Source organism: Melanostigma gelatinosum (genome assembly GCF_949748355.1).
Source record: "Melanostigma gelatinosum genome assembly, chromosome: 1".
Classification (NCBI taxonomy): Eukaryota; Metazoa; Chordata; class Actinopteri; order Perciformes; family Zoarcidae; genus Melanostigma; species Melanostigma gelatinosum.
The window spans coordinates 19,114,436-19,127,744 of NC_136634.1; the positions used below are offsets into that span (position 1 = coordinate 19,114,436).

Sequence of the window (13,309 nt, forward strand, 5' to 3'; positions counted from 1 at the left end):
TTATTGCCACATTGACTCCCACAGTTCAGACATATTCCACTACATTTATTTGACAGCTGTTGTTACTTTTTAGATTACGATTTTACAAAACAAATGATGAGCTTGTTGAGTATGATGATCATATGATATTTATGAACGATTAGCTGATTAATCAGTTTGTTAAATGACAGTAAAACACATCAGCTATCACAGCTGGATGAGTTTGATTTATTTTTCATTCATTCATTTCATTGTTCCAGCCTCTCAAATGTCAGGATGTGCTGCTGACTGGAATGAATCTGACATTCGTTTGGACAACAGCAGTGCAAATGCATCAGTAAGAATCTGATGAGCTCATAACAGTGACAAAATCCATGTTGGCCTCCAGTACTTTCTACGCTTCAAGTACATTGTTCTAACATGACGTACTTTTACTTGAGTACAATTTTCAATGCAGGTGCATGTGGTATTTTTTACTTCAGTAAATCTGAATACTTCCTGTTTTAAGCTCTCGACATGTTTTTAATGTGACGTGTAAAGTATGGGGCTGCAACAGGCACTTATTTACATTATTGATTATGTTCATTTTCGATCAAATAAAAAAAAAAAGATTCATTGCTCAATGTTTGTTGTGTGAAATGTAAAAGAAAAACCACAACAAACGGCCAGATATACCGGTATATATTTCACCATCACACATGACAAAGATAAGCACATTCTTACAAAGGATTCTATGGACCCATCGAATATTTTGCTTGGAAAATGACTTGAATGAAGAATTGATTATCAGAAGAGTCGCCATTTTCTGTCGGTCGACTGTCACTGAATGAATGCGGTGGAATAAAAAGTACACTATTTCACTCAGAAATGGATTGGAGTAGAAATAAAGATACTCAAGCAAAGTACACATCCCTCTAAATGTTCCTTCGGTGCAGTACTGGATTAAAGTTACTTGCCACCTCTGCCAGTGGTAGATCATAAAGTTTTGCAGCATAAAACAGCGAGTCAGTGTAGCACATGTGCACATGCTTTGAACCTGCAGGGTGGGGTCATTCATGTTTGGATATCTAATCAGTCCTCAGTGAGTTGTGGACCAGAAGCAAAAACCTTGTGCCGGTCGCTCTGATCAGTCTAATTAATTCCTGAAATGTGTTACAGCGTAGTGTCCTGCTGCTGTCCCGTGAAAGGCTGCATTGAGGTCTGCTCCGACAGATGGGGTCGGTCCATTGAAACAACTCTGAATCAATATGCAGTGGGCCAGGCTACATGCGTTTGTCTGTGGAGCACTTTTACAATGATTCTTTTTCCCCTTTCTTTGCTGCTGTTCTCTTACCTCTTTGTATGCAATATGGAAGCGAGTCAAAGAACATTTCAACAGTCGTGAAGAGTGGAACACTCTGATTTTAATATGCGCTATATTGCTTTTGGAAATCCAAACTTTACAAAGGCTGTTCCTGCTGAAATTGATGAAACAAGATCCAATCTACAAAAGTATCGCAGGCCGACTAACCAGACAACGAAAGCTACACATAATGTAAATGAACACTCACTTTTGTTATTTTACTCCATCAGTGTTTTAAATGGGTCATTTTGGAACAATGACAAAATCATTGTTTTGTTTTTATTGAACATAGTTTTACAACAGAGACTGCAGTATTAAGTATTTGAGTTGTACTGTCTCCCCACAGACATCGTGCACTGTGAGCCCTCTACTGGTCACACATCTCCTCATTGTGAGCCTGCTCACACCTAAAGCAATAAAAAGCAATTACTGGAATGACATTGACAAGACGTTTAGTAGCCAGTGTGATAAACATGTCACATATTCTTCACATCAACTAAAGGGAAAGTCCCCCCCCCCCATTATGATTTGATCAGACAACCAGTCCTTTTGATCAAGTGGTCTCTACACTCAGACAGAATCGGTGGACTGATAGAAGTCCAACGACAAAACTGATGATGATTTGAATGATTTTTAAAAACTAAAAACAGACTATTAAGTAGCGTCAGATAAACAATTGAGAATCTTCCACCTTTTTACAGATATGCCAAATCACATACAATGTTCTTTTCGTATTTATTTTCTGCAGCTGTGATCATGTAGTTCATTGACCTATCAGTACTAGAATAAAAGTTGTTGGATTTACTACAATCATTTTACAACACACTGATTTTTTTGAGCAATGCTTTTGTATTTTACATAACCTCAGCACTTTTCTAATTCATATAATTCAATAAAGATAATTTCGAAAATTACCTTAATTAGGGAGTAGGAGTGTACATCCTAAACTATATCTTAATTCACTCATAAGACGGTGTTTGGTAAATGAGAAGAGTGACACCTCTGATGGAGATAATATTCCATTCATTAAGGTAGTAACCCTTAGAGAATAAAATGATCGTCAAATTTAATGAAATATTCATGATTATACTCTGAGAATTCATGGTACCCACCAGCAATAACTCCTAGATGTCCCAGAACGTCACTCTGAGGACCACCTCCATATTATTGACTACTGTTAGTGGTAGGAAATGACCCTTACCAACGGGTCTCGGCATCATGTAGCGTGATTTATTCCCGTCTCCAGAGCAGGGGCAGTGCGCATGCGCTCAAGATCTCCCAACCACATGCGTTTGAATAACGCCTGCATCAATTTACCAGAGACACGAGGAGCAGGAGCGGAAGTGATGCAGATTTATCTCAGTATTAAAGCATGAGATCGATTATAGAATGAGAGACCACTACTAGGAAAACAACTATATGTAGAAGCTATAATACAAATAAACTTATATCAATAATATTTTTGGCCAATTGCTGTTTTAGGCGAGAATAAAACAACATGACACACATCAACGACCAGATAATGCTGAAATGGATGATTTTTTGTCTCCAAAAAAAGGCTCCATATTATTTGTGTTAAAGCCTACCGTTAGAAGAACACTTCCTCATGTATCATTTCTGATATGCACTTATATATGGTCTATTATTGCTCGTGGACGATAATGCTTTATTTTCAGTCAGCCAGCTTTATTATTTTCAGTCAATCAGCTTTATTTTGGAAAGCCTAACCGGAAGTCGTAGATGAGGTTGCGGCTGACTTGAGAGCGGTCCGTCCAGCATCGGCCGCTGAGCATCACAGCGCTGATCCTCTCCTCTGTGTTGGGGAGGCGTGCAGCAGACGCTGTCAGGAGATCCACTGAACGCGCTGCTCGTGTTTTATTTTCTGCCCAACTCTCAGCCGGAGAAATATAAAGCTCTCCAGCTCGGTCCCAACATGGGTTAGAGCGGAAGCGACCTATGGATTAGCCACTTTGTGCACTTCGCCGAGGATGATGGGGGGGGGGGGGGGGGGGGGGGGGGGGGACTTGTTTTCCCTGAGACATCCTGACAAAGACGGGGACTGAGAGGGAATAGAGATCGGGATTTCCCTGCTCCTCTCTGTCTCGCTTTGCATCTTTGTCTTCTTTTTGATTTTCCTGTTTTTGCATTTTTTTTAAATTTTATTTTATACATACATTTTTTTCCCGCGTGTGTGCGAGGCAAAGAAATGTTTGCAGAATTGCTGTGCAGCGCCGTGGCTCTGGTCCTGTATGTCAACACTCTGGACGCCGATTTCTGCTACGATGACAGGTACTTGGGTGAATGAATGAATGAATGAATGACGTGCAGCTCCGGTGCCGCTAACGTCCCTTGTCTCCGCTGCTGTCCTCACCTGTAACCGTTATCGATCATGGATATGAATAAAGGGGCTTCATTCATCATGTTTGCAATAACTCCGAATGAGCAGTTTGCTATTTCACTGTAACAGCAACACTGGCAGCTGACCCGTGTGAAGCTTTTTCATTAACAGGAGCAGTCTGCCCTCAGGAAAGTATCCATTCATCAACAGAGTATAGGGTGCTTTGACTGCCCTGCTGGTCATCCTTACCCATCTGTAGCAGCTACAGTGTGTAAGAAACTTTTAAATCACTGTAGCATTCCGACAGACACGTGTGTGTGTGTTTTATATATAGAGATCATGATCATACAGTATTTTCACACCCCCTGTCATACTCCTGCTGTCTTTCCAGGACCACTATCTATATGATGAACACAGTGACACCAGGACTAAACAGGCAGTGTGCTCGGATGCCTCAGTGCAAAGTGTTGCAGCCTCCAGAGTTTGGACTTGAGTTGTGCTGAGGAAATAATTGATCTCTGGAGGACAAATGTGTCTCCCCACAGCCCGACAGTAGAAGTCCCCCTTTTCCCCCTGAAAAACAGATCCGACTTTGCAGCCTTCACCTGAAACTTTGAGCAAAGTATTTCTTCATTTGTATTTACTGTATAAAATATGGAGTAAGTCGTCACCCTGCACTTGGGAACCATCAGTTTGAGGAGGCGAGGGCGGTGCTCGGTTCAGCCCGCTGCTCTAACGCGTTACTGCATTACTCATAGCTGGCCATTTGCTATTTGATGGCTGAATGGTTGTCGGTGCCTCAGGCTCATTTATGCAGCATCCACGCGCTCATGTAGGTCAGACGCACCGTCGTAGTCCTGCCCCCCCCCCCCCCCCCCCCATGTTGCGTCTTGCTGTCGTTGTACATGTACACGTTGTACACGGTTTGTGTGTGTATAACAGGTGCAGCCTTTCAAAGCACACCCAGAGGATACATCTTAGTGAGCTAACACTACATTAACACCCTCCACATCAACCGCTGGTGTATTTCCTTTACAGCTTAGCTCTGTACATGGAACACTTCCTGCTCAACACGTCCCCCAAAGGCCTTTAAAAAAAAAAGAAAAGATTTTGCTGAAAGTCTCAATACGTTTCTTGTGTTAAAGTCGCTTGTGTCTTTGCACTTTGTGTTATGGTCAGGTGGTTCAGGGAGAGAGATGGTGTTCTGTGTCCATAAAGCTGTCAGGGAGTGGCGGTGCTGTGCAGAGGTGAGAGGCTATACCTACCGATGCTGCTGTCAGCCGCTGTGTGGCTGCTGGAGAGCCTCGAGCCTCTGAGCTTTAATGCAAGACAGAAAGCCTAACCCCGATTGTTCTGTGACGAGATGTTAAAACATCGTGTTATTTATTACCATTTTATTTATTACCATTTTAACCACCGTTTTTTGGCCCAAGTTACTGCAGGCTTCCTAACCGGTGAGTCCTCCAGTCCAGGCTCTCTGACGTGTTCCGTCTCTGACATGCTTTTTTTTTATTGCGGCCTATATATCTCATCCGGCGCTATCTGTTTTTAACACCATGCGTTAGGTTCGGGCTTGCAATTAGCAGCCGTCTCCTGTCCCCCTTGGGCTCCACTGAGGGAGGGAGGGTTGTGACAGCGATAATATTGCGAGGGGGGAAAAGCAACCCTGGACACACACAGACTGATCTAACTCGCTAATGCTGCATTTTAGGAAATACTGAACGTGTGAGAGACGATAAATCAAACTGCACGCTTGCCATCACCCCAACGCCCTGCAGCTCGTATCGGCAGGATTTATTTTAACTGCGAGTCCGACGGTATAATTTATGGATCATTCAGATCATGTTTTTTAAAGGACATCGGTATTACAGAATGTAAAGGCCTCTAGCTCCAAAAATAACGACCGATAGTTGGATGTTTTCTTCGTTTTCCATTTAAAAGTGAAAGTAAACTCTTCTGCTGAGTGTTCACGATGAACAGCTGCAGAAGTATTAAATATGGGTATTTTGTCACAGTGCAACATTGATTCCTCTCCGTGAGAAGACGAGTTGTGCTTCTTTTTGTTTTACTCCTGGCTGTGAAACCAATGCATTGACTTAACTCGGCGAGTGATAAAAAGTTAGAATCCAAAATTGTGGTGTGTGTGTGTGTGTGTGTGTGTGTGTGTGTGTTTTGGGTGTGTGTAAAATGACTAAGAGCTACAGAGCCTCAGAAGAGACATCTGAGGATTTTGCAATCGATTGGCTGATATAGTCTCGTACGGCGGCGGAATACTTAATGTGGCTTTCTCTTTGTGTATTCTTCTCGTGGTGAAAGGAGTGTTTGAGAAACATAAAACTGTTAAGGGCTTCTTATCACTAACTCGGCTAGTCACACATTCATTTGAGCAAACTGTGTAGGCCATGAGGAGGTCACAGTTAAAGGGGAAAGAAGTTTACGCGTGTTACAAGAAATACCCTCCAAGATGTAAAAAACAAAAGGAAGAAATCTCATGCATGACAGTTTCTTGACAGCCAGTCACAATCCCTCCCTGGATAAAAAAAACTACAGCCTGAAAGAGTAGCCAATCTCCCAGGGAGCTTTTCCTCCAGGACACACTCATCATTAACACACACACACAGCTTTGACACCTGCACCTGGAAAATGGGAATCGTACGTCATGCAGTTCATATCGCTGCTGCTATATAATCCACAGTTAGGGCCGAGCGAAGGAACGGGAGAGCCCAGATAAATGTCAGAGGAGAAATACTGCCGCAATAGTGTGCAGACTGGCCGTGAGCCTGCACACCTGCGGCACAACAGCGAAAACCCGGTGAAGGCATCGGGGCATTATTAGCTTGATTGCAGGTGGCAGAATTTATGTCACAGCCCTTTGAAAAGTTTCTGAATGATGAAGCTTCCTGTGCCTCAGGGTAACCGAGGGGAGCGCACGAGTAGTGAGGTTTAAATAGAACTAAAAAAAGACCACTTTTTCCATTGAACAGCAGAGACCATTGAGTTGTTTTCAAGGTATATTTCAGCCTGCCCCCACACACACACACACACACACACACACACACACTGGCTCTATGGATTATCGTTCGCTGTCAGGAGCTTTGACAGATGTGGTGAACTGCGCCCAGCCCCGGCGTGATGTCTTACGGTTTCGACTGTGTGAGGATGTGTGAAGGTCGCATCCTCCCTGGCCATGGCCGATGATTTATAACGCTCGGGACAGTCGGTGAGAAGGTGAGAAGGCGAGCCGGCGCTTTCTGCTCCGTGGCCCAGAGAGCTGTATTTAGAGAAGTCGGGATCGGGGGGCACAACCGAACGCTTCACGCTGATGCGGTTTGATGTGAGCTTCGAGTCGATGACTGCAAAGAAGCCACACAGCGCTCTGGGAAGTGACTCATGTTGCTTTAATGATCTATAACAGCAGGGGATCTTTATTGATGTATTTTGGTACTTTTTTTTTCCATTTTTGCTTATTTTATTCCACTTTCTATCAGCGGTTTCCTCAAAGATGCGCACACAAACAAAAGTAGGCTGGATACTTCGACTTATTGTCGAATGACAAGAAGGTCTTTGCAGAATCTTCATACAGGGCTCTGTGTGGTCCTGCCGGCCTGTTGACCTACCTGGCCTGACGTGGAGTAGGCCGCCGTCTGTGCCCATGGCCGCCTCCTCCACCTCCTTGGCACTGTGTGTCAGTGCGCTGATCTGGAACCCTTCTCTCATGGCCTATACTGTAGGATGGGCTGTCTGCGGTCATGTTGAGGGCCCAAGGGCGGCAACCCAGCAGTTTGAGTATCTCCTCTTTTTTTCCCCTCCCAGTCAGGCTCTCTGTCTGCTCCCTGTAATTACCTACATGGTTTGGTAGACGTAGCTGCTCCGCTCTCTCTCCAGCTCCCATCATCCAACGACTGCCTCCAGATGGTCCCGTTTGGTAAGCAGTTCAGGGTTTTTCTCCCTTCTGCAGTTTGAAGGGGAAGGTTTTGAAATGGATTCAAATGGAGGATGTCGTGTTTGCTTGTCGTTGCCAGGGTGGACACATCAAAGTGCCCAATGACACAGACGGTGCGTTACGGAGCCAGTGAAGAGGGCCTCATGGCAAAAGCACATGCAGCCATATTGTCGTATGTCAAATTGTCAAATGGCAGTGAGTAGTATGAAAGGGCTCACTCATAGTAGACAAAGAAGAAGCTACAGCGAATTAGCTTTGTATCATCTTTCACCTAATTGGTTTTAAGACCAGCATGGTTCACTCTCACCTCTGTCACTGTGTTTTTAGGCCACAACAAGTAGCTGTTTTTAGTGAAAACGCTCAAAGTACCCACTCGACACTACCTTCCCTGCATCAAACGCCTACTCCTCTAAAGGAATGCTAATGTTGCTCTGTATCTGCTGGATGTGTTTAAACTGTTTGCTAACAAGTTAGCCTTAGCAACTAATAAGGTGATACTGTAGCTAGTGTTTGATAGCTTGTTTCTGCACGAAAGTGGCTAATTGAATCAGGGTCTGCAGGTTAATTTAATATCAATTATCAAATGCAAATACCAATAAATTATGAAAATGATTGATGATGGTGGTAGTGGCTATTTTCAAAGTGCAACGGATTTGTTGTCTTTAGGAGGAAGCTTTGGTGTTCCTGCATTTCCTTCCCTTAAATCACCCGGGAGTACGATCTGTTGGCAGGAGAGGAAGGAGGTGTGTGGGAGGCACCCTGCCCTCCCTTGTTGGCGCACACACTTTCTCTGATGGAGTCTCTCAGATGAGGGGGAAGACGGTGTTTGTGATTTCTGACCAAAGTTTACAGATTAAACCAAAATTCCACGCGCCAACTTGAGACTGTTCACATACCATGCACATTAGCTATTGACACGTGTCAACACACTTGTAGAGGTAGAAACTTATTTTCATCCCAGTTCCTTTTAAATTGTTCTCTCAAGATGATTAAACGTCACAGAAACAATAACTGATCTCCTGCCATCGAGTCATTCACAGAAATGGATTCATCTCTTTTAATGTGCCGTCACTGGGGCCATCTTTAGTTGAGCTCCAGCAGCCCGGAAAGATCAGCTCAGTGTCTAACCACAGACAGATCGGATCTTCTTTTTTCCTAAGCTCTCATCCTCCGACAGTTAGCCGATGACGGTAGAAATTGTTATTTTCACCCTTGCCACCAATGTAAGAGAAGCTGTCCTGGCAGAATTTAATTTGTTTCTAAAAATACCATTAATGAGGGGTTATGATACGTTTGTGTCGCTTCCCTTACCCCCAAAACCCTACAGAATTACTTAAGCATCTGAGTCTTGGGTAGCACGAGTTCATATTTAGGTCAATTGGAAACAGCTGACTAGATATGATGCTCCTTTTTCTCCCTCACTGTCATCAGACCCAGAATAGGGCTTCATTAGACTATATCTTGGTTGTTGAATTGTACCTCCCAAAGTTCATACAAATGCTGGCCTTTCTGTACTGCGTTCCCTGTGATGAGGGCAAAAAAGGAAAAATCTGAAATACCTGCATATTTGGAAAATGTGCAATCGCGATTGAATTTGAGAAAGTGTTTTATTGGTGCACTTCCCAACATGTAAAAATGTGTGGACTTCCTTTTCCCTACCTTTATCTTTCCATTCTGGGTCGCCACAGGTTTCTTAGTGACTGTCAAAACAGTGAAATTAGCTCCTCAGAATCCTGTGTGGCCCAGAGTGGGGCCGCAGCCTCCACTGTGTGAGCTGAGTATTGGCGGGTGTGACTTTATCCTACCATCACCTCTCTCTATGTCAAGGCTTGAACATTCTTTTTTTTTACACAAACACAACGAAACTGAGAAAATATGTTGGTTTGCAATGCTTGGAATATTTTGTATCACTTTCTATGATTCAGCCGGGCCAATATCTTGGCAATTATATAACTGCTGTACAGAAATGCTTCAGATATGTTTAAATTAACAATAAAAAAGACGAGGGAGGGATCTTATGGTAATGGGACACAAAGGAGGTGCTCCTAATGCGGAGGCATAATACTGTATAGATAGAGACGCCAAAGAGCACTGAAGCTACACCGAAGTACAGCAATTATAATCTTTATTACCACGGTTACATGATGCAACAAGACCAATGCATATTCATCCAAACAGCGACACTTTTACACGAACAAGGTTATTAGCCTCGCTAGCAGCTTGGCTCTATGGCAGTTTCAGTAGGTCAGTTCAGCACTTTAGTCCAGACTGAAATATCTCACCAACTGATGGATTTCCATTAAGCTTTGTACAGACATTCATGGTCCCCATAGGATGAATACTACTTACTTTGACTTTTCCTCGAATGCCCTCATCAGGTAAAAATGTAACTTTTGCCAATAGTTTGGTTCATGGCCAAATACCTAGAGCGATAATGATATTACCAACACCTGAAAACTGTAAAGTGCCACTTTTGGTCACGATTTTAAAGATAAATAAATAAATGTTTGTTTATGTTATGCATTGAAGTAAAATCTCCTGGGACCCGCCAGTGGGTCCTGACCCAGTCTTTGGGAATGACTGATATGGTTTATATACACTATGCTGCAACTGAAAGACACGTTTTAAACAACTGCATTCAAATCTGATTAGCGTGTGAACAGAATCAGGTTGAACAAGGTAGCGCCACTAAGCTGCAGTTCAAGTTTTTCACCTCGTCACAGTAATCCTGAACGAGACTTTACAAAGGTAAACGCACTACCGGACACCCGTAATCTCCAGGCCCAGAGGATTTCTAGACCCTTTGATTGCCGGATAAAACTGCAATCGGCATTTGATGAAACTGAATATGTGCTGAATCACTCCGGTGATTGCCCGCTTCGGCTGATTGTCATTTGTGATACTCTACTGCTATAGGTCACTTTTCTCACTGTGGGATTGAGAGCTGCTCACCATGGCCATGGTTTTATGAAAGCCCTCGCTGTGCTCCAGTCTGGCCAAGGCAAGCTGCTTGAAAGCTGCATTAATCAGGCTCTAATGCTTTATAATCACCCAACTGGTATGCGGTGGGATGAGTAATGTAGCCATATGTAGATGTCTGGTTGGCTGCCTGGTGGTGGATTGAAGCATTAGAGATTGTCTTCGCTGCCCTGCACAAGATGTTGACCTTAGTCCTATTTGGTATTCTCAGTGCTGCTTGCCTGGCCATTTAATTAAAAGCCAGCGGATTATCTCTTCTAATACATCATGTGGTTATAGCAGCACACACACATACAGTATACTGCACACAGACAGACAGACAATAATCGCCTTAAAATGGGAATGATGTTTAATGCCGGACTGGGGGCGACCGTGGCTCCCTGGGTTAAGAGGTTCGTCTGGGAATCGGAAGGTCAACGGTTCGATCCCCAACTGGGACGTGTCACGTGTCGAAGTGTACCTGAGCAATACACTGAACCCCCGGCTCCCTGGGCGCCGATCAATGGCAGCCCACTGCTCCCTATATACAGGGATGGGTTAAATGCAGTAGTCAAATTTTGTGTAAATGTATATGACAATAAAAATGGTTTCGTCTTATTTTTCTTCTTTTTCTTCTTCATCCAATAAGAAAATCCCTCACATAGTCAGTATTGCGTGGCAGATGTTCAACACAGCTACTCAATAATGTGAGAAAGGCGTTAAAGCTGCCAAGGAACGCACCAAGTCAAAAATGATGGATCAAATGTGCCGTTGGACCAACCGAATGAGATTAGTGGGATTTATAATCGAATAACATGATGCATCTGGTGTGTTGAAAACAATGTTTTGATCGTGTGCGGTGATGGGTAAATGCTCGCTGTAGGTTATGCTCCCATCATTAGACGTGGGTCTCAAATGATTTGACTCTGCCAGGCTAAATTCTTAATGGGTCTAGACAACGGTTTGGATTTCGAGGGCTCATGCTGGCTGATGGCTCTTAAGCCGTGGCCACTCTCAGGCTCTTGGCCCTCTTCATATTAATGGGATTAACAGGACTGTGGATGAGAGGGGGCACGACGTGTAAGCAGAGAACCCCAAGCCATTAGAAACAACAACTCCCCTGTCCCCCATATCCAACTGGGATGCTATAGTTCCCCCTTTTCAGTAAAGAAGAGGAGAAGACTACCCCTCTTCCCCGGGCCTCTCCATCTCGGTGGCCTTATTCTCTGACAAGGAGCACTGGCTCGTTTCGATAGGGTTATGACACAAGTTGGCCAGTTCGGGGGCAATGCCTTTGTCCATTGTGAGAAGAAGGGGGGCTGTGTGGTCCCTCTGTTCTCCCTGGACCCAATGAAGGAGGCCATTTGTCCCTAAATAGAGGGGAATTAAGCCCTGGTTGTGTTGCTCTGTTGTTTATGAAGGACAAAGAAGCAAGACCTCAGTGTTCCCTGTTTGGACAGAGCCGATAACTGCTTGCGAACCAAACCTGTCAGAACCAATCGGGTGAACTCATTACGGCCGTACGCGCTCTGGTTGGGGTTTTCAAGTGGCGAGACAGAGGACGGAGGGCAAAGGACTCCCAGTTGGTGAGCTAACAGAGGCTTCTTTGTGTTATGAATATGCCAGCTCAACTTGTTAGCTTTCGGTGGCATGGATGGAAAGATGATGCACCGGTCAATGCACTCTGAGAAATGCGGCCCGACAACTTTTTGGAGCTGGTTGCCAAGCTGGAAAGCAGCCATCAACTTTTGGTTGCCAAAGCTGCCAGAATGGTTGCCATATTCAATTTAGGATTAGAGTAATTAAATTGCTTTTTAATTAAAAGTCATATTTTAATCATGAAAAAGTGAAATCAAGAATGCTTCAACCTATTTTACATAAACGAAAACCACTTGTTGGTGCTCTCTTGTTGGGTTTTGGTGTTTTTGAGAACTGATTTAACGGTTGTGAAGCTTTTGTGAAAAACCTGACTTGCCGCATTTATATTCATAAGCGCGGTCGTGCACTGCTGCCTCTCAGTATTTGAGGTTATTTCTCTTTCATTTAGCTGTTGACAGTACTGGCTTTACAGCAGCACTCACTTGCCTCTTTGGAAAATTCCCCACCGAGGGCTTTTGAGACTGTCCTCACAAGAAGAACGGCAGAAAGTTGTTTCAGCAAGTTCCCCCTCAACCATAAGCATCTTTTTATTATTATAACATGACAACGAAGCTCCCCTAACTGTAGTTTGTGTGCCACATCCATCAACCATATTGTTGATTTTTAAACAGTGATTTGTTTTGCTGATATTGGGCATCACATCAGAAAACGACACAACTATGCGTCTTACTAAAGGGCAGTCACACACAACGTATTTTGTCGCTTCATTTGAAGGACTTATTTGGACTTTATTTACCAAAGTAGCAGTGGAACCCAAACCAAATGGCTAACCGTGAACTTAATTATCGGGGCTACTGGGGCGGCATGGCAATTTCTGCTGTTGAACCCAGTGGAAGAAACTTATAACTCAGACTTCTAGTGCTGTATAGCGGGCCATCACTGAATATACAGTATGTTGTGCTACTTATTCTATTCATTTGACAATATCATCTGTTCGGGCTGTTTCCCCTGTCTTCTGAGGTTCAGGTTCAATCCTTAAGGACACAAGTGTTGGAATGTCTCTGACTTGTGTTATTATTGTGGTTAAAGCGGTTTTCAAGTATGATTACAGTATCTGGTGTTTCCTAAGTGTGGTAAGTGAGTCAAATGC

At 43.7% G+C, this 13,309-nt stretch overlaps 1 protein-coding gene across 2 annotated transcripts in view; it reads left to right on the forward strand.

The window, feature by feature from the left end:
• Positions 1 to 3,374: 3,374 nt before the first annotated feature.
• The window catches only part of tmtc2b (transmembrane O-mannosyltransferase targeting cadherins 2b), an 83,641-nt gene continuing 73,706 nt past the window's right edge, over positions 3,375 to 13,309 (forward strand). For both annotated transcript variants that reach the window (XM_079270949.1, XM_079270950.1), the window contains exon 1: positions 3,375 to 3,610. In XM_079270949.1, the coding sequence (XP_079127075.1) occupies positions 3,528 to 3,610 (83 nt within the window). In that variant the 5' untranslated portion in view covers positions 3,375 to 3,527. The remainder of the gene's footprint in view (positions 3,611 to 13,309) is intronic.